This window comes from Pungitius pungitius, chromosome 20, assembly GCF_949316345.1.
Source record: "Pungitius pungitius chromosome 20, fPunPun2.1, whole genome shotgun sequence".
Lineage (NCBI taxonomy): Eukaryota > Metazoa > Chordata > Actinopteri > Perciformes > Gasterosteidae > Pungitius > Pungitius pungitius.
The window spans coordinates 9,426,329-9,447,214 of record NC_084919.1 but is presented as its reverse complement, the minus strand read 5'-3'; the positions used below and the strand labels follow the sequence as shown (position 1 = coordinate 9,447,214).

Sequence of the window (20,886 nt, the reverse complement as noted above, 5' to 3'; positions counted from 1 at the left end):
CATATGTGTTTAATCGAATAATTTGATTGCAGGAGCATGAGGTGCAACTGCAGGCACATGCATCTCTGCGAGAAACTCTTCAGCAAAGGGAGTCCTCCTTACTTCGCTGCTCCACCTCAGAGGCCCAACAGCAGCTCCGGGCCTGGAGAGAGGACTGCCTGGAGCCCCTCAATGAATCCCAGCGTCTCCTCCTCCTACGTAAAGAATGCCTCGCTGAGTTAAAAGCTTTTTCTGAGAAGCATGGAGCCGCAGCTAAGGCCGTGCGCCGCCTTCACGAAGCCGTGGAGGGCAGAGGGAGCTGGGATCGCTCAAAAGCTGAAGAGCTGCACCGTGGAATAGGAGAAAGGAGTAAAGATGTGGCCAAACTTGAGGCTGAGGCAGTCGGCTTAGATGGGAAGCTAAGCAAAGCGCACCTTAACCTGAGCGGGACAGAGTGGCAGGGCTCCAAAGACGTGAGCCATCCTCAGTCCAAAACTTCTTGCAGGGGGCAAGTTGAGGCCCTCACGATCGCTCTGGAAGAGGTCCAGAGGGATGTGGGATGGAGACAGAGTGAAGCAGACACTCTAGGGGCATTATGGAGCTCCTTTAGGGAGAGGAGGGAGGAGGTGATGAAGAATTTGAAGAAACTGGAGAATGAAGCGCAGCGAGAGGGGTCACGAGAGAGCTCTGTACAAGCTTTTCAAAGCAGGTTTGTAAATGGCAATCAGGCTCTTTGATCTATTCTTTTATTACTTTTATTACTATATTACTATTTTCAGAATAGTTTCAGCTATGTTATTTGAAAAAGCGATATTCGTATTAGTCTAAACCGCAGAATAACTGGTTTTCATGATGTGTCTCATCTATTTGGATTAAAGGCTAAATTGACAAGATTCATTTGATTTGAAAACAGACTAGTTTGCAGCATTACTGCTTTTGTGCAGTTTTGAAGAAATCTATTTTGCTCTCATACCAGCCAAAAGATATATGGCTGAAAACACTTGCGTCCTTTTCATTTAGAAATTTACAAAACTACACAAGCCCTGTGAGAATATAGTATATGAATGTCTTTTTTAACTTGTTAAACTACAAATTTTTATATCATTCGTTGAAATAAAACTAGTAATCCCCATTGTTTTCTTCTGCATCTTTTTCCCCCCCAGGTTGCGTTATTTTGTCCAGCTGGATGATGAGCTCCAGTCCCTGCAGCATTCCCAGCAGTGGTTGGAGGAGAAGGGAAGCCAGCTGGCCCAGAGAGACAGTGAGCTGGCTGGGGAGGCTCTCAGAGAGGTAGCACTGGTGAAGACAGCCTGGGAGAGCGTCAGGACTCTGATCGCTAAGGGGTAGGAAAGTCAAAGGCATTTTTACTTAATTGTATCATATAAATTCCTTAGCTTTTTTTTTTCCTAATATAGAACAGCGACAGTTAAACGGCACTTGCATAGTTCTATTTTTGTAATTTCATCCAGTGCCAAAATGATATGTCTAATAACGCTGTTGACCTTTTTCTCATTCAGTCAAGAGCAGAGTGGAGTTGTAGTAGATCTTCTCCGTCAGTTCCACCACTTGAAGTCATCCCTCACCACTGTCGTTGAGAGTGCTCAGGCGGTTTCTTACAATTTGCCTGACCACAACCATACCGCTCAGGAGGCCAAAAGGATTTTAACACGAGTCAGTAAATTTTTTTAAAATTAAATCCATCGGCCAGATTATTGTATATATGTCAGTATCTCTCCCTCTAGTGGTGGTCTCATGTCATTCCCTCTGCACTCCTCTCTGTCCCTCCAGCATGATACGGTCCAAGCCAAGCTGAGAGAACAACAGGAAGCAATGGACCAGCTCATCAGCACAGTGGAGGACCTGCAGAGAGAACTGGAGAAGATTCCCAACTCTGATGCAATCACCATCCAGAGAGACACGGAGATGTTAAGAGACCAGTGGTTGGAGGTGAATGGTAGTCAATATAACGCATGCTTTGCCGTGCCACTATTTTGTTTTAGTTTTTCTATATGGACAAATTGAGCTAGGTGTTTGGAAATAATACTTGGGGATTGTAATTAATTGTCCCCATCCTGACTCTGGCTACTTCATGAATTCTGTCTGGAGCTGAAATGTGATAACGACTATGAAGGGATTTGTGGTGTGGTTTTATGTGGAAATCAATAATGACTTCCACGTTACAGCTCAGAAAAACACTTGCGATGTTCCTCTTTTAATGATATATATATATATATATATACATATATATATATATTTTTTCTTTCTTCTTTTTTTAAAATTTTTTCTTCCTGAGAGATTTAGTTGCCGGCTTAGCTGTCAAAAATGAGACAGAAAAACAAACAAGTCTAGACACATTATTTGCCTTTCTGTCTCTCTCCTCCTCTCACTTCTCATCCCCACATCTGTCAAACCAATTAAGTCTTGTTTTTCCCTCCATCTCCCAGTAAAGCGTGCCGTCCCTCGTTACATCAGGAGAAAACTAAGAGGGAGAGAGATCCTACCTCCCCTTAGTCTCCTGTTGATTGAGACATATCCTATTCCATACTTAGATTGCTGGTCTCTGTTCTTCAGGTCTCAGAGAGAATACAAACCAACACAGAGAGACTGGGCTACTGTGTAGCACTGTGGAACGACCTCACGTCCATGGAGCAGGACATCAACCAATGGGCTGCCGGCTCCATCGCTGATCTCACCGACAGTGTTACCAACCTTGGTGATAAAGAGCAGACGGAGGTCCATCTCGACACATTTCAGGTCAGAGCAGGCTGATCCGTCTGCATGAAACAGTGTGTGAACGATTGTGGTGTCGTAGTTCTCAAAGTGACTTCATAGTGGGTGTGATTTAATTGTAATGTCTGGCCCTTTGATCTACAGGCTGAGATCGAAAAGAGGGAACTGAGGCTGGATACCTTGCAAGAGAGAGTCACAGAGCTAAAGAAGCGAGCTAAACTGCAAGAAACCCCGATACAAATGCAGGTGGGTAGTAAGTGTTGAATATAACAGCTAGAATATTTTTTCCATTGACATTTAGGCCAGGGCATTTGAAACTCCCAATAGTGCAGAAATGAAACCAAAATATCTCAAATGAATGCAACATACACATGCCACTTCACAAATGGCATGACATGTGTAGAATTCATCAAACATCTATCAACTCACTGATATGGATGGAATTTTGAATTTCTTATTAGCACCCAAAGTCAAGAGTAAACATTTGAACTTAAATCCTCCAAGCAGGAAAGAGTTTAGTGCACGAGATGAAGTCCACTCACGTATATTTGGGGTTATCTGGTCAAAATATTGTTGATTGCTAATACACAAGCTATGACAAAGGGAAAGTGGTTTGAGTTTCTTCAAAATGGAAAAACTGACACGTCATTTGAGATTACAAGACATGAGGCAGACGATGAAAAATTATGAGAATGTGCAAATTTTAATTATAAATGATTATACATTATTCAGGACCTCAAATAGGGTCAAAATGGGGACAGCCTACTACCAAAACAGGTTTCTCGATTTCTTTTCATTTTATTGTTTGTTGCCATGGTTATCTGCTCGTTGTTTGTAGAAATCATCAATAAAAACTGAAATGGAAAAAAAGGAACATGAGGAGAACTTGAAAGCAAGTTGTGTGTGTGTGTTGTTTCCTTGGGAATATGGTGATATGATGTTATTTCATTTCTTTATTGAACTAGGTCCTGGAGTCGGACCTGAGGAAGGAAATGGCCCATGCTCGAGAGGTGTACAACCAGGCCAAACACACTGTGATGTACTTCGGTTTCCAGAAGCAGCGACTGGAGGACCTCATGTACCAGATGGCCGAGCGGCTGGTGGCAGTCGAGGGCTCCTTATCTGACCTCACTGAAGCTACTTCTACCGAAGACATTGGTACAGTAAAGGTATGACACCATCATTTCCCTTAATGTGATTCAAAAACACAATGAGTAAATTCTAATAGGAGTACATAAAGAATATGCAAGTAACTATATAGTCTTTCCTCTAATTCCTATTGAAAAGTTATTTCTATTATTATCCCCTTTACATCCTATTCATACACACACAAAATGAGTAAATACAACGAGACAATATTTTATAGGTGAAGCCTTAATCATTTAACTGGCTTAAGAGAATGCTAGGTATTGATATTGCATGTTTTAAACACATGCTTCAAATTCCTATAAAGGGATACAGAGAAGCATAATGATGAGAACATTGTTTGCGTGGTACCCTATTGTTTCGCAAGGTTGAACTTCTTTCCTCAATTATGACACTCTTTAGGAGATCAGAGCTTAGACCCATACATAAGAATACACTCTAATCTGGCAGTAATTGAAATCTGCGAAGTGAATGAACATGTACACTCTGCCCTCTCCACCACCCTTTAACCCCAATTACGAATATACATCCTCTTTTTTCTGACTTCTCATTTACAGGACCTGCAAAGCGTTGTGCAGCAACAGAGGGCAGACATGGATACAGCAAGGGAGGCTCTGAGTGCGCTGTGCAGGTCTCATCCCTCTCAGGAGTTGTCATGCCTCTCCTCTGACCTCACCTCCATTGTCAAGCGAACAGAGGCTGTTGCCCAACGCTGTGCCAAGACTAAGGGCAGCCTGCAGGATGGGCTGCAGCTCCACTTCAATGGTAATACATGTGTATGGGTGGTTTGGATATTCTGCAGTACAATTTCAATCCAGATAGTTTAATGTTTTATTAAATGATCTCCTGGATGGTGTTTTTGTTCTTTACCTATTCAATAAATCAAGGGACTTGTATAAGTAGTCTTCACAACTTACCCCTTTATAAGGAGTAGTATGGATTTTAATGGCACTCAAAATCTCATAATTACCCAATGAAGCAGTGCACAACTACATGATGTGAGATTATTTATCATTGGTGCACAGATTTATTGTTGATTAACCGGCATTTCTCCCCATAGCACACTCGATTCGCCCACCACAGCCCACACTCTGTTTACACACACTGTGTGTTACACTGGTGCGTTCTCATTGCTCAGACACACACCTGTGCCTCAGAGATTAATGGCGCTCTTGTCACATCTGCTCTCGGGGGAGTCATTTTGGGCTTGTTGCCAAGGCAACCCAGCACACAACAGCGTGGACACGCCCGCACTCAGTATCTGCCGCAACACATCTCTTCTCACTCTCCTTCGGGTCCCTTCACTTTTAAATATTCAGCGTCTTTGTTTTAACACCTCAGTTTTCCTTAACTTGTCACCATTGTTTATTTTGTTTATTTTTGTTTACCAGTTCTTTATGTTACTCTAAGCAGATCTCCTCCAAGACTTCCACTCCCGGCTCACAGATCTGAAGTTAGAGCTGAAAGAATGTTCCAACCTATCAGGGGATGTTGCGGTGCTCGGAGCTAAGTTACAGCGGTTAAAGGTATTGTTATATTTCATACTTCCATTATGCTTTTCTTTTGGCCCAGTTGTAAGGGCATTGTGTTAAACCAAAATCATGCACAAGTCTCTCAGTTTTTAGTAACTGCAGTTGTTGAAATTTGCTATATTATCCGCTGCAAAATGTAATTTTACACATCCACAGGTGTCAGTCGAGCGGAGATCTGAGGGGGAAGAGTGTTTTTCTAAAGTTTGTGTGGAAGCCGAGAGGCTACAACTACACCTGCCAAAAGCTGGAGCAGCCCAGATCCGGGAGCATCTCTCCTCCTGTCAGAAAGACTGGAGGAGCTACCTGGACTGCTGCTCTCAGAGCCAACGGGACTTGGAAGAGAGTATTGATCTCGTCAAAAAGTAAGTTGCTATTCTTGTTGTGTCATGTGTTTATGCAAATAAATCATAATTAAACGCCAACGCACTTCCTCTCCAGCTTTAATGACTGTGTGGAGGGTATGAGAGACTGGCTGAAGCAGATGGATCTCAGCCTCAAGAGAGAGCCTGTTCTTGGGGGGGAGTGCCAGCAAGGAGCCCAAGACATCACAGAAGAGCTGAAGAGGATAGAAAACCTCCATGAGGAATTGCTTGCAAAAAGGTGTGTATACGTGGGTGTGAGAAGCCATATGCTGTCGACGCCCGAGCGTGGGTTGTCAAATATTCGTAACAATATCATTGTCTGTTTCAAGGGACTCCATCGAGCATCTCGGCCAGGAGGCCCAGTCTCTGTCTGAAGCATGCCGGGGGTCGGGAGGGGAGGTCAGAATGACAGGCCAGCTCCAGATGGAGCACCAGGCCCTGTTGAAGGCCGCCAGGGAGAAGCTGCGAGGTTGCCAAGAGAGCCAGGCCTTTGGAGAGACCCTCCAAGGGGTTTGGGCCTGGCTGGAAGAGATCCAGGAGAGACTGGGTACAGTAGACAGCACCATGGGGACCAAAGAGCAGTTAGAGCAGAGGCTGGAGACTGTGCAGGTAATACGGGGCTTTGACTGGCAGGCTATATAATGAAATAAAAGGATTCTTTAGGAATGCCCACATTTATTTAGTTCTTTACTTGATTAAACTACAGTTGTTCTGGTAAACACAAGAGGGAGCTGTTTGCTTGAAAATGTATTCATCAAAATTTCTGATGTGTAAATCTGGATCACCCTGACCCCTATTTGTTTACACAGGACATCCTGCTTCTGAAGGGGGAGGGGGAGGTCAAACTGAATATGGCGATGGGTAAGGGCGAGTTGGCCCTGCGCAGCTATGGCGCCACCGGACAGGAAGTAGTCCGCTCTCAGCTACAGGAAGTGGAGGACGCATGGGCCACGCTTATTGTGACTGCCATGAGCTGCCACAGGTAGAATGTTCACCTTTGTTTTCATCACCTAGAGTATAATCTGATGGTTTGGCCATGTGTGCAATGAAAGCCAAAAGAAAGAACAGGTCATTCCTTTAACTTGGAGTTCTTGCAGAATTGCATTCACAATGAAATTGGACAAACTGCAGAATCGTAAATTGCAAACCAATCTTGATTTTTGTTTTTTTATTGTGCTATTACTCCATCAAGCCCTGAATCTGTTAGAGGCCATTTACCTATGTGCCAAAAAATCCTCTCTTTGGACCAGGTTATTTCACCCTGACGGATTGATGTCTCAATGCCATTAATTACCATTAGGTTAAAGACATAATGAGCAGTATTTGTCTCATTTGATAAATCTGATTAACGTATTTGATTTACTACTGACTCGTTTTGTCTGTGCATGTGCATCAGTTCAGTGGGTAATGTTGTTTAATTGAGCAATTAGAAAAATGAATCTCATTAGGGATTAAATGGTTGATGGAAAACAGTTAGTCACACACGGGGTGTGTTTGTGTTTTAAGGTGACGGGAATAATAGGAGGCATGGTGAAATAGAAGATATTAGTGATATTTGTACGTGAAGCGATAACAGATAGCAAGAAAAATAGTGTGAATCTGTGTGTGTTTTGAACCAGAGCATAAAGGCACTATGCCAGTATTACAGCCCATTTTTAGATTGTTTGGCCTCATGATGTTGCCATCTCTAGTTACCTTTTGTTCCTTATTTATACATTTTACATTTTCATACATCTGCATTTTGTATGATTGTATCATTTACAATTAAAGTAAGTAATTTAATTAAATGATGCCATCTTATGTGTTATTTTTAAGATTTTTGGTTTTTTAATAGCAGGTTAGAAAACAAATAAAAGAGAAAAATATGTATAATATTACCCATTTTTATTCAGATTTGATTAAACATATATATATTCCATACTTTCCAGTCAAAGACAACCACAAAAAGATCTTCTGTTGTTCCTCCAGTCGATTAGAGTGGACCGTGTCGCAGTGGGGAGGATACCTGGAGAGTGCTTCCCAGCTGCCATGCTGGATGGAGGCTGTAGAGAGAGAGGTGTGTGCCCCCCTCACCCCTCAGCCAGGGCCCAGAGAGAAGGCCTCCCAGTTGGAGAGACTCAGAGCTCTGTTGGCTGATCTGGAAGACCATCAGGTGGCTCTGTCCAGCCTCGAAGAGAAAGCCAGAGAACTGTTCAAGAAGACCGGCGATGCCAGCTTTAATCACGGTGCCCGCACCCAGCTGCAGGGCCAGTTTGACGACCTCACAGCCTTGGTGGAGGTGTGGCATTACTTCATCTTCATTTGATTAAATACCTGAGCAAATTATTGTATTAATCCCAACAATTATTTTAAGTGCTTTGTTATTTTAAAGTCATGTTGTTTGTGTTGATGTGGATTGTGTCCATTGTCTTTGTCTTTAGGAAAGAGTACGTCTCTCGCAGGCTGTTGTGTTGGAACATCAAGAATACCTGGAGGCTGTTCGAGAGCTCACTGATTGGCTGATGGGTGTTGGAGAAGAGCTACATCACTGGTCTGATACGTCGGGGGACTCCGCCTCCATCAAAAAGAAACTGTCAGAAGTGAGGGTAAGGCAGATATAAAGAAATCCTTTCATTGATGCCGGCTGACACTCCTTTTGTTTTCTTTGTACACACTTATTTCAACTAAACTAATAATAATAATGTGCCACATCTGACTGGTGACAAGCCTGTTGTGCTTTAGAGTAAGCATGGGTGTGCCGTTAAAGTGGTTTTCCTTCAGTTTTTGCTATATAGTCAGCAAATGGAGATAGCCAGTTGTCCTTTTATATTTTAATCATAAAGAAATTGTGTGTTCTGAAGTAGTTTCTTCTGGAATTCTTGATCCATTCCACTTGAACCATATATGTTGGCTGGCCCTTTTGTATAATGTTATGATCGTTTAAAAGGAAATGGAAGCAGTCACTCATAAAGACAACTGGCAACTCAAAAAAGATCAGTATTTCATAATAAAAGGGTACATGAGTTGGATGTGGATTATAGAAACACCTTTCATATTGAGATTGTATAAGTGTAACAGTAATTGGTGAAACTACACCTACTTGAAATATTGTAAATGTGTAAACTGTTGCTACTGTTGCTGAATTATCTGAATCCATCTAATCTTGGTTGACTCCCGCTATAGAGGAGAGCAAACTATTGAGGGAATTGAAATTCGCTCTCATGACATGGGGACAAACACCATAGCCGTCATAGCCAAATATCTCAATCTCTCTTGGCCTATTTCACTGCCATCATTTTGGACTATTACAGTAACAGAGTAAAAAAAAAAGCTGACCAAGAATTGACCATTCACTAGCCATGAATAGACCTGGTCAAGTCATGACTTAGCCTCTTCTATTTTTTCTATAATAATTCTGCAATTACAAAGTGAAAATATGAGAGGCGATTGCATTTAAATTTCACACGCAGGCACTTATTATTGCATTATTTTGTCTTGTGTTTGTAGTCATGGTGTGAATTATTTCAGTAGAGGAGCAAAGATAATTAGTTGTATACACAAGCGAGTTGCACCATTTTCATTTCCCATTCATTGCCTCAAGGTCAATGTTCATATCGTTCTATTCACAGACTAAAGTCCTTAGCTACCATTTTTTCACATTTTTTCAATCCAATCCATCAGCTGAATGCTATTGCATCACACTCCAGTGTTTGCCTTTCACGTCCTGTGCCTTCTAAGTGTTACCTTTGAACACAGAATGGAGGCTTAGAGGTATGGAGGCACAGGCTGAAATTATATCTAGCGAGAGAATGAAAATACAAGACATCATAACTAATGCTCCAAAGACAGAATCAAAGATCTAAAGACAGAAAGTAATAGAGCAGGAGACCAGGATGCCACTTTGAATAGAATAAGAGCTTGCAGTTTCCGTAGCAACTTCATCTCCTATCTACCTTCCCTATCTCGCCAGGAGCGCGTGGAGTGTCAGCTACTGGAGGGCCGGGAGCGCCTCAGCCGGGTGCGGCGGAGTGCGGCGTCCACGGCAGAACACACGGCAGCAGGCGGCTGCGAGGCCATCGACCGCCAGCTGGGGGCGCTGTCCCAGGCCCTGGAGCAGTGGGAAGGGGCCGCGCTGAGGGCCAGGGACGACCTGGAGGGGGCCCTGGCTGCCGCCGCAGCCTCGGAGCAGGAATACCACCGTCTGACTGCGCGGCTGGAGGACGACTTGAGAGAGCTGGATGGACGGCTGAGGGTGTGGAGCCAGGAGTTGTTTAAAGCTGAGGGGCGGAGCAACGGCGAGGAAGCAGTCGCTGGGTGGCAGCTGGCTAAGGTATAAGAGCACAACAGTCAAATTTATGGCAGCTTAACGTCTGAAGTAGTCACTGTTCATCTGCTCACAATAGTTAATTAAAAAAATAGTAGATAATAAAAACTCTGTTCGGCTGAGATTTGGGTCGCGAGACTGTGATGTGTAAAAAAAAAAAAAGCTGACAGTGGCCACTGTGCTGCAGTTTACTATGTTAATTTTGAAGACAGGGATTAGCATTGTTTAATGGGAAATAACCCCAATTGTACATATACAGAGCATTTGCAGACTTAGGCTGCATCCTCTGCATTCAGCTGTGTTTTCTCTGTCAGTAATTAACCATTCCATTTGTAAATCCTAAAAACAGATTAGTTGGTAAATCAGCTTTACTCGAATGGCGAAGGAGTGACAGGGACAATCCCATCAGTTCCTCTTGTTTTCTCCTCAATCTGTCTTCTGTCCCCTCCCCCCTTTTGTTTGTTTTTTTGCCGTTATTCTCCACTATCTCTCCCTCGCAAACATTCTGCTTTTCAATTCCTGCTTCCTTTCCCTTTCTGCACTTTGACTTGTTCAAACTCCAGTGTGTAGTGACGTCTTTCTCTGACTGCGGGGGTTGGTTCTTCGATGCTCCTGCTCCTCACCTCCCCTGCTGCTCTGTTTCTAACATCCACAGGATGTTTACACCGTGACAATTTCTCTGTTGTCAAGGCCACGCCAGCATGTACACCTTCACAGTCCTCCCTGGCTTCTTCGTCCATGCCTTTCTCTGTTTTTTCTCAATTTGGGGCTGTCGAGAAACAGAGGAGGAGTCTTCCCCCTCCTCCGCTTCTCTCTCTCCTCCTCCTACTCCTCCTCCTCCTCCTCCAGCCTGCTTCCTGTGTCCAGCCGTGTTTTCGTTACGCGCTCGTTTGTGCGCGTTTGAACCAATGCCGCATCTGTGAGGGCTGACAGCTGAATTCCACCGGGAGTAGAGCGTGAGAAGGAGCGAAGATGTGCGAGAGGGAAAGAGCGCAAGGAGTGGGAGGAGGGAGAAAGAAAGAGGGGAGAGGAGGGACGAGAAAGTAGTAGAACGTTGGGAGGAGGGAAGGATAAGACAGCAGCGAGTCCAGGAGAAGGAGGGAGGGAGGGTTGTTTATTGGTAATACGTCGGACAGAGAACAAGCGAGCGTTAGAGAGAGAGAGAGAGAGAGAGAGGAATAGGGGTTGTACATATTTCATGGGTCAGGATTTCATGACTGTGTTAGTGCAGAATGTGAGGCACGCTGAGGAGAGCGGGAGAACGTTATCCGCAGCTCCTTCCTGCCACACTCCACGAAGAACAGAAATGCTATTGTACAAGCAGCACTGTGAGTATGTGTTTGAGTTTGTGTGTGTGTGTGTGTTTGAGAGAGAGAGAGAGAGAGAGAGGAGCTAAGAAGATAAAGCCAGGGTGTGAGTGGGAATGTGAGTACACTTTTTTGAAGGGTGTCATGCGGATCCTTAGGGTGTGAGTGGGAATGTGAGTACACTTTTTTGAAGGGTGTCATGCGGATCCTTAGGGTGCTCGTTACTCGTTGACGCACGCACACACTCTTACAGACACACACGGTTTGAGCCAGATGGTGTCTGTTTTGTTTGCTTTAGGATGTACTGGAGGGCTTGCAGAGCGCCGAGCCGATGGCTGAGAAGTTGAAAGGCCAACTTAACGACCTGGTGCGGTACTCCGGGGACCTGGTCTCACAATCCGATCGGGTCACCGCACTTATCAAACAGCACAACAGGTGAGCCGGGTCTTTCTGCTTTAGAAGACAGCGTGTGGGGGTAAATGCTTTTGGTGTCGGTTTAAAATGAAGCTAAGCTCTGTTTGCTTAGGCTAATACATAAGATTCTAATCCATGGACTTTCAACAGATTTATATTATATATATAATGATTTTACCACTTTGTGGTTACAATAATTCAGATTGAGCTGTATGCATAATGCAATGTTGGTTAGATCATTTTTATGATTTTTGCATGTTTTTGTTGTATCCTCATATCGGGCAATGAATACATCATTAACGGTGTGATTTCAACACTTGTTATATTCCTAAATGGGATATAATAAGAAAATATACACAAAACAAACCAAGTGTAAATATGCACATTTTTGCATTTATTTTTCATTATTCAAGACCATAAACAAAATAGAAGAGCAGCGTTCTTACCAAAAACAACCTTTATATGTCCGAAAGGGCAGGAGCAGTTTTACAAGCTTATTTGTGTCAGAGGCATGTGTTTGTGTGCGTGTGGCCATTGTTGTTGTGACATGTGCCAAATAAGGTCTTGAGGTGACACAGAGCACCAGAGCCACGAGTTGCTATGCAACGTTTAACTACCTTCTCTTCACCTTGGCTCGGTCACTGTTTTTCTCAAGTTAATTTTTATGCAAGACTAAGTGTGGTTTGAGGGAAATCAGATGCATTTGGATGGTATATTGCCCTGTATACTTCCCTCTAATTGCCTGCTTCTGGGCACATAAGTGAGCCTCTGTTCATTTAGTGCTTTATTATGTACATGCGATGCCTTTTCAAAACAACAACCCTGCGTTTAAAAGAATGCGCGTTCATAACGCTATACACACGTATGAAAATCTACTACACTAATGATCTACCTAATTTGCATGGATGACATGTGGACTTTAGTAGATAATGCCCGAGAGTGAGGGCACTGGGTGTAGGGTATTGTGACTAACATCTACTGGCTGACAACCTGAGGGAGGTCAGCTCTTTGGCGGGTAATTGGCTTTGGCTGCTGGTTTGCAAAAAAACAGCACCCTTCCTCATTGACTGGGCCTTTTAAGCTATAATAGACTTGGCCTTCATGCTCGTTGCACCTGTTCTGCATTGAGCCCTGCAGAAAGAAGAGCAAGGAGTCAGACAGAGTAAGATAAAAGAAAGAGAGGGAGCTTCATAGGAGTCAAGATAGAAGAGGAAAAAGGTAGTTACTCTCCCATCCTTTTCGCAGCATATGACAGATTGTGTCTGGCACAGCAGAAAAAAAGTGCCTCCACCACACTCATGCCATCCCCACTGTACTACCCTTTCATGCTCTCATCGCATCATTTCAACTCAAGGGTGTTTGTGTGCGTTAACGTGCGTGTGGATGAAAGGTTGTGTGTGCCTTTGCCTGTTGGTTTCATGCCTCCCTTTGGACACCAATCCTTGCTCAAACAGCTGCGCACCTTGTTTCCATGCTGTAATGCTTTCTATTCCTCACTCACCCCCTTTAAACCTTCACCCACTGCCCTATATGTGTGACACCCAATGGCTCTTTTCCTTTGTTGTTCTTCGTCATCTAAATAAATATTGTCTGTGCAAAGAATGGGATTGTATTTTACGTGCTCATTACACAGACCATTATCCCTAGATTGCCATATCGCACAGTTCTATAGTGAGGAGGAAAAAAAGGATGTTAGAGTTACGGTCATGTAAAATGTTTGACTTTTACACAGGAAACATGGATTAGTGTCTCATCACAGACCAGCATTTAATGTATGCCATTCTTTTACCAACCTTGACCATACTGTAGTTGCCATGTGCATAAAGGGTAATGAGGGAGAATTTTTGAAACACCGGCACTGGACATAGATCAGTTTTTTCGTTGATCTTAATTCCAGATTTGGCACAATTGTCAAATACCAACTCTGATGTCTGCCAATAAATGATTGACTATAAAATGTAGCTGTTGAAATGACTTCCTTCCCTAATTTCTTCTTCAGTAGATTGTGATGATTAAATGAGCCAGACAAAGAATTAGCATTTTTTTGGTCTGTGCTATTGTAGTCTGTATACAGCTTACTAAAATGTCAAATTATCCCTCTGATGTCACCCACCGCTGTAACTTCTCCCTATCCCTGTCATATTCTCTCAATCTCACCCTTTTCTTACAGCATCAATCTGTCAACCCTTGTTCTCTCCAGCTTGTCACCCCTGTGAATTCTCACCCCACTCATATGTGTCCTCTCAGCCCCCTCCTAACCCTAACCCTTCCCCCACTCCCCTTCTTTGCCCCAGTGATCATTACTTCCATTTCACCCACTTTGCCATATCTCCACCTGCCCGCTTCTCACTCCGGCTCATGTCCTAGGCTTCCCTTTCTCCTTGGGCATCATGTGAAGACAGCATTTACAGTATCTGAGCATCTGCACATGCATCCACTTTTGTTTTCATCAGCACAGGGACACTCTCTTCTGGTTGTAACTCTTTCTTTGTTCATGTTTAATCAGTCTTCAAACTTCTCTTTTGCCCAACACAGTCTGAGTCTTCGTGCATCCAGGGAGTGTCAAAATAAGGAGCGCTTGCTGGAGCAGAAGTTCCGTGCAGCACTGAGAGACTTTCAGCAGTGGTTGATCAATGCCAAAATCAGCACAGCCAAATGCTTTGATGTGCCACAGAGTGTCGCCGAGGCCGTCACCGCTCTGCAGAGGATTCAAGTAAGAGTACTTTTCTGTTAAGTTTTCTTAAAACATGGGTGACATAAACTTGTGGTCTTGTGCCGTCCCCGTCATGCTGTTTTTGCACTCGCACTGTTGTCCAGCCTTGTCAGCTATTGCTGCTTACATACCAAGTTTTGATTATTTTTACTGCTGCTGGATGCATGGATTGCATCCTCCTGTGCAGCCGAGCAGCTTCCCCGGGGCAGACCTACCAAGCAAATAAACAGACTGAACCACAATGTGTTATGTTATTCAGAGAGTAGAGTGGTAGAACTGATATTTATTTATATGTCACTAAATATAACTTTCATTTCAGCCTTTTGAGAGATACCTACATTTTTAATAACTTTGGGTGTGGAGGGAATAGGGACTAATACTCTGTATACTAATGTATACTGCCATGTCTGATCGGCATACAGAATGGCCACGTCATTCTTTTTAATTAAGCAGCTGCAGTGAGGCGGTAATGATTTCAGAGCAAGTAGCCGCTGATGGTGGAGTTAGATGCAGGGAAAGAGCCATTTATTCACTTCCAATACCAGAAATAATCAGCCTTTTTGAGGAAATTAATTCAACCTTCTTCATCATGTTTTTTCTCTGGACTGCTCCCTGGCAGGGCTATTTTGTATTTATTTGCATGGGCCGGGCAGGCTGGTCAAAGATGCTTGACACTAAGGCATAGGCAAAGGGAAATTATGTAATATAGTTGAGGAATCTATCCACTTTCAATTGGATATTACTCCAGGGGATTCCTGTATTGACATTCCGACTGTTGAGTATCCTCTTGTGGGCTCGTTGGAGTGACGCATAGCCAAGAGGGATAGGAGAAAGCTGCACAGCAGGGGCTCTATGCCACTCTCGTCAAAAATATCTACATGTGTCCTTTTTTTTTTAGAAGCTTGCTGCTGTAACAGTTCAGATCTTTAGAGCATCCCAGGTCTTTGGCTTACAAATGAGTGCTCATCAATTTAGGTACTCCATGTTGACCACTGCATAACCAATAACGAACTATAATACCATTACTGCTTGGACGGGTAGTAAGATGATAATTCTGTACTCACTCAGTTTTTTTAATTAACAGTCAAATGAAGAATGTGTTCCTTGAAGACATTGTTTTCGAGCTTTTCTGTGCTCCGTCAGAAGTTTTCTAATGTAGCCTTGAGGATGAGCACGAATGTCACAGAGGCTATGGCGGTGAAGAAGAGAGGAACGCATGTTTTATTTATTATTGACTTGGTGAGGAATGTGGAACAATGTTTCCACATGGCTGACCCCCAGGAGGGCCAGGGTGGGAGGAGCAGGGGCATCCATCGTGTCACACTTAATTGGTGGTATATTGTAACGTTGGCAGGGAGAGAGTGGTAGTTAGGGTGGAGAGAAAGAAACCGTGGATGAACTGAGGTGAGACAGAAAAGATGAAGAAATACTTTCTATGTTTGTGTGTGGTTGTACTGTACGGTGTGTGTGTGTGTTTTGAGAGGGCTGAAGCAGTAGTGTGTGTAAGTGATGTGCTGACTGCACAGATGGTGGAGTGGTCCCCCCGCTGCGCTACTGTCATCGACTCAGCTTTGAGGATGGGGGGTGTGGGTGGGTGTGTGTACATTTTAATGTGAGCTATGTAAAAAAAACACATTTCTGCCTCCCTGTACTGTTGTTTTGTATGATTGCCTCTCTGGGTCAAGCCCTTCCTTCTGCCCACACATATGGAATTAGCAATGGATTGCGCTAATGTCTGCTTTTTTGAGATCTAATGTGAGATCCTGGGACTGGTTTGCTATGTAGAGAGTGGTCGTACCGATTCCAGTTACCCATCAGCCATTGCAAGAGAATTGGAATTTATGGAGAAGTTTGGGATTGTCACTCAGTCCTCTCTTTTTATTTTCACACCCTACTCCCTTTGTGTGTGTTAAGTAGTCACAGTTCCTTTGTCTTTCTCTGTGTATCCCCGTAGGAGTTCCTGAGTGACAGGGAGCATGGCCAGGCCAGGCTGAGTACAGTAGGAGCCAGTGGGGAGCTGCTCATGGCTGTGATGTCCAAAGACAGAATGGAGGGAATCAAGGGCAAGGTGGCAAACGCCAGAGAAGACTGGAAGAGCCTGATGAATAATCTGCAGATGAGGGAGGATGCTCTCAAGGTTGGTTCATATTCACTTTTGTGTGGACGCTTTGGCTAAGGTTTCCCAGCAAATTGACAATCTGGATTTTAGGGGAATGTGTGTTAAATGCAGTATTGGGATTAATATATGTATAAATGTTGTATTTCCAGAGCCTGCAGTCCCAGATGACGGAGTTTGAGGCTAGTGCTGAGCCTCTGCAGGACTGGCTGAACAGCACAGAGGTCAGAGTTCAGGAGAGCAGTGCTCGCCTCCACGACCTCCCGGCCAAGAAAAAGGAGCTCAGCAAACTACAGGTATTATGGAGTCCAAAGTCAAGCTCCTCGCAGGGTTACACCAATCTACTCTGTCTGCGTTTTCTTTAAGCAGTGGAGTTTTTGGGAAGGTAGAAGATGGGAATGTCCTCACTCATTCACTTTGATTCATTTCCAAACCTCTCCACCTCAATGTCTGTGTAAGTACATACATGCACATGAGCCTACAGCCCTCCCTTTTTACTAGCATGATAAGTCGTCTCGGAGACCTCTGAGGGGGCATATAGGAATGATCTAATATCGCTTCAAGATAATGGAAAGTTTGCTCAAATCATGGTAAATCGACTGACTCTACTCTTTTTAATTACAGTGGTTAAACACGCTCAAGTTTTTACCGTGTTTCAAAAGCCACTCCATAAGCAATATGTTTTCACAATGTTGAATTTTTTGTTTAATTGCATTAGGTCATGCTGAGAGTGTGCCTTTTCACAGTTCCCTCCTCAGCTATTATCCCTGACACACTTGTCTTTTCTTCTCCTTACAAAAGGAAACCCGTCATTACAACATAAATTGAATATTAAGTCGATTTTCCAAGGACACTTAGTAGTGGTAGCTCTCCATCAGATATGCATCCCTAAAGCACAATCTAAAATCAGCAGGGAAAAGAGAAGGAACTAATTACATTTGTCAAGCACCAACGCATCAAAATAGAACAGCGTCTTAATAGCCGGCGACACAATCGTCAGAGGAAAAGTCCAGAAATCTAATTAATTCTCCTTCTGTCACAGCTGAAGCGCTGCGTGGCTAAAAGGCGCCTTTCATGATGTGATAACAGTCTCCGCCATGTCTGGCTGAGACAAAAAAGGGAGAGAGCCGCTGAGCGTTAAAGAAGATAAAACTGACAATAGAAAAGAATATATCGAGCCCATCTCAAAGCTCTGCCCTTATCGTTGTTGCTATTTTTGTATTTACGCCCACTGTAGCACCCCTCCTCGCTGCCTTTTGTCTGGCCCTGCAAGCAATTACATTTCTTCCCCCAGCACCTGAAGTACAATGCAATACACGCCGGCTTTAGTGTCCCAACCTGCGTTTGGATCCTCCTTACCTTTTCCCATCTATACACCCCTACATCGCACTATTTTGTCAAGCTTTTCTCCTTTTTCTGATCTGAACTGCGGTGTCCAAAAACATTTCTATTCAAAAAGGAACAACAGGAGAAATGCTACTGCTTATGTTTTTCTATGATGGTTTTCCCTCTGTCTTTATCCATGTATTTTCATGTGCTCTTCATGCTCCGTCGGTTCCTATGACATGTTAACTAAACTTTCTGCCCCACATTTCCCTTTTCTGGCATCGCTGTCCTGTTTTTTTTGTCTTTCTATTTTCCAAATGACTGAAATGAATGAATGAAAATATAATGCTTACATGCAACCGTCCTCTCCAATGTACTTCATGTCTTTTCCTTCCCAATCGGTCTATCCCTAATCCTATTGCTCCTTTTGTCTTAATTTCTCCATCTCCATCTCGTCCCCCTCCTGCTTCACACTGGCCCAGAGTGTACTGGAGGAAAAGGCCAGTCGGGAGGCAGAGTTGGGCAAACTGAGGGAAAAAGCTCATCGTCTCTGGGAGGGACAAGCAGCCGGCAAGGGCTTCGTCCACCGTGTCTCCCAGCTGTCCGCCCAGTACTTAGCCCTCAGCAACTTAACTAAGGTAACACAGCACCAACCCACCCCTCTCGTGCCTTTGTTCGTTCTGTGCTTCTGTCTAAAAGCTGCCGCAGCATGCATGTGTCTTGCTTTATTCATGTGCTGTGTGAGAATGGTGTCCAGCCGTGTGGTTTAGTCATGGTTGCTACAATCAGCTTTTTTTCTGCTAAAATGTTGCATCCCAGAAAGCGCAGGTACTCACAGTAATTTACCTGAGCAGAATAATCTATCTTTCCTCCAAAAAGGCCACGCCGCTGCACTCTCGTCAACAAAACAAAAGGCCACGGCCGTGGAGCTTTGCTTTCATCTGCTGAAGCCTGTTTAAAATGCCAGATCAGAAATGTGTCATGGCCGAGAACCTAACCTTTTTTTTAAGCTCTCATTAGATTGGTCACACTCTTATGATTAATTTGATACGGTGTAGAGTGCAACATTGCAGTGACCACAAAGCACCATCCACTTACTGCAGGACAATGAGAATGCCCCGGCGAGGATGAAGAGACGTATTTACTTTGTCGGCTAGCTAGTGGAGCGCTATTTTTAGGTCCTCCTCCTTGCCAGACATGGAAACACGAATGAAATCAGTTAAAATTGCCACTTGTAGATAGTTATCGCAGCTCTGCCTCCCCTCTGAAAGTGATTATTGCAAAAAATGACTTTGTTTTGGTACAATTATGTGGGCTAGAATTATCTCTAGAGAAGTCCGCGAAGAAAAACAAGAGTGTGACTTAATATGCACAAATATATGAAGACGTTGTTCTTGTGCACCGATTGTGTTTGACTCACTGCCAACCTGTTTCTCAAAACCATTATGAGAAGAGAATGCTAACTGTGTTACTCTCTGATCTCTAAAGGACAAGGCCTCCAGGATCGAACGTATTGTGGGAGAGCACCGCCTCTTCTCTCAGGACCTTAAAGAGCTTCAGGATTGGGTGTGTGAAGCCCAGAGCGTCCTCAAAACATGCATCTCCACCACCACTGACAAGGGTGTGTTAGAGGACCGAATGCTACAGCTGGAAGTGAGTTTGGGAAAAGACGACTGTGGGGTCCCGTCATTTTTTCGAGTTTTGGCTATTATCGCAACAATCAATTCTTTCTGACATTTTCAGTCAAAGAGAGCTATAATTTTCTCAGAATTGGCAAAATCAAATCTCTAACCCAAATTACAAATTCGGTTAGTAGGAAACCAAAACATAGATATTATTTTAGACTTTTCAGACAATTATTTAAAGCTAGTCCCTTCACTTCTGTCTGTAGGCCTTACTGGCTGCCCGTCAGGAGAGGGAGATCCAGCTCAAGATGCTTCTGACGCGGGGGGAAGCGGTCCAGAGGAACACTTCGGCTGAGGGAGTCCCAGTAATTCGCAAACAGATCCAGGACCTCAAAGACTCATGGGACTCTTTGCTGTCTGCCTCCATTCAGTGTAAAAGGTGGTGATCATGACTCAATCAATCAGTCAGTGAATTCGATAAATGGGACTGGGAAGCGTCTAGTTTAACTTGATGGATGTCAGTTGGTTGAAAGGTTACAGGGACAATTAGATTTAAATGTATGTGTGCATTGCATGTGTGTGTAGTTTGTTTGTTCACTGTGTTGACATTATAATTTCGATGTAACAGCCAGATGGAGGGTGCTTTGTCTCAATGGACCAGCTATCAGGAGGACGTGGGCCAGTTTGTGATGTGGATGGACCGGGTTGAGGAGACACTCGGCTGTTCAGACAGACAGTACTCTGAGATGAGAGACAAGACGGCTAACCTGGGAAAGACCAAGGTAGCATATGTTTTGTAAACTTTAATTTTAGACAACACTGCAAATTTGTATTGAATTATTGAATTAGTATTTTTGGAAAAACCTTTCCATTATTTTTAGAGAACAGCTTTAATTTTTCCATTTTAAATCTCTTTTTTATTTAATGCTCCACTCTAAACTCATGCAGTCACGTAAATTAATACCCCGCAGCCTCCCAGTGGTGTTAGATGTACTTCACCGAGTGCTTGCATGTGTTTCATTCCAGCTTCTCTATGAGGAAGTACTGAGTCACAGCAGTCCTTTGGGAACCATCGCCACAAAGGGGTCCAATATGGCAGAACACTACACTACCCAGCAGGAGGTGCAGCAGCTGCAGTGTAGATACAACACCCTTAAAGAAAAGACCAAGGTACTTTGAGTGCACGCAACATACGGTGTAACTTTTTCCTGTACATTTTAAATTCCTTAAAAGTTTCCTCTTTTTGCAGATTCAAAGACAAATACTGTATTCATAGCTTCAGTACCCTACAGTACACTAACGTTAACATGACATCAGATATCATGTTAACATG

At 43.6% G+C, this 20,886-nt stretch overlaps 1 protein-coding gene across 8 annotated transcripts in view; it reads left to right on the top strand.

Moving 5' to 3' along the window:
* syne1a (spectrin repeat containing, nuclear envelope 1a) overlaps nt 1-20,886 on the top strand; it is a 114,788-nt gene that overhangs the window by 38,157 nt on the left and 55,745 nt on the right. For 6 of the 8 annotated variants that reach the window (XM_037448716.2, XM_037448715.2, XM_037448713.2 and 3 more), the window contains exons 39-63: nt 33-688; nt 1,143-1,322; nt 1,497-1,650; nt 1,768-1,926; nt 2,551-2,733; nt 2,854-2,955; nt 3,675-3,878; nt 4,413-4,620; nt 5,266-5,381; nt 5,544-5,749; nt 5,826-5,987; nt 6,079-6,358; nt 6,559-6,731; nt 7,718-8,027; nt 8,170-8,334; nt 9,699-10,058; nt 11,658-11,794; nt 14,309-14,486; nt 16,441-16,623; nt 16,755-16,898; nt 18,411-18,566; nt 19,417-19,581; nt 19,820-19,992; nt 20,182-20,335; nt 20,580-20,723. In XM_037448716.2, the coding sequence (XP_037304613.2) occupies nt 33-688; nt 1,143-1,322; nt 1,497-1,650; nt 1,768-1,926; nt 2,551-2,733; nt 2,854-2,955; nt 3,675-3,878; nt 4,413-4,620; nt 5,266-5,381; nt 5,544-5,749; nt 5,826-5,987; nt 6,079-6,358; nt 6,559-6,731; nt 7,718-8,027; nt 8,170-8,334; nt 9,699-10,058; nt 11,658-11,794; nt 14,309-14,486; nt 16,441-16,623; nt 16,755-16,898; nt 18,411-18,566; nt 19,417-19,581; nt 19,820-19,992; nt 20,182-20,335; nt 20,580-20,723 (5,052 nt within the window). Of the gene's footprint in view, nt 1-32; nt 689-1,142; nt 1,323-1,496; nt 1,651-1,767; nt 1,927-2,550; nt 2,734-2,853; nt 2,956-3,674; nt 3,879-4,412; nt 4,621-5,265; nt 5,382-5,543; nt 5,750-5,825; nt 5,988-6,078; nt 6,359-6,558; nt 6,732-7,717; nt 8,028-8,169; nt 8,335-9,698; nt 10,059-10,941; nt 11,381-11,657; nt 11,795-14,308; nt 14,487-16,440; nt 16,624-16,754; nt 16,899-18,410; nt 18,567-19,416; nt 19,582-19,819; nt 19,993-20,181; nt 20,336-20,579; nt 20,724-20,886 lie in introns of those variants that run through there. The other 2 variants (XM_037448712.2, XM_037448719.2) reach the window with 2 other exon arrangements.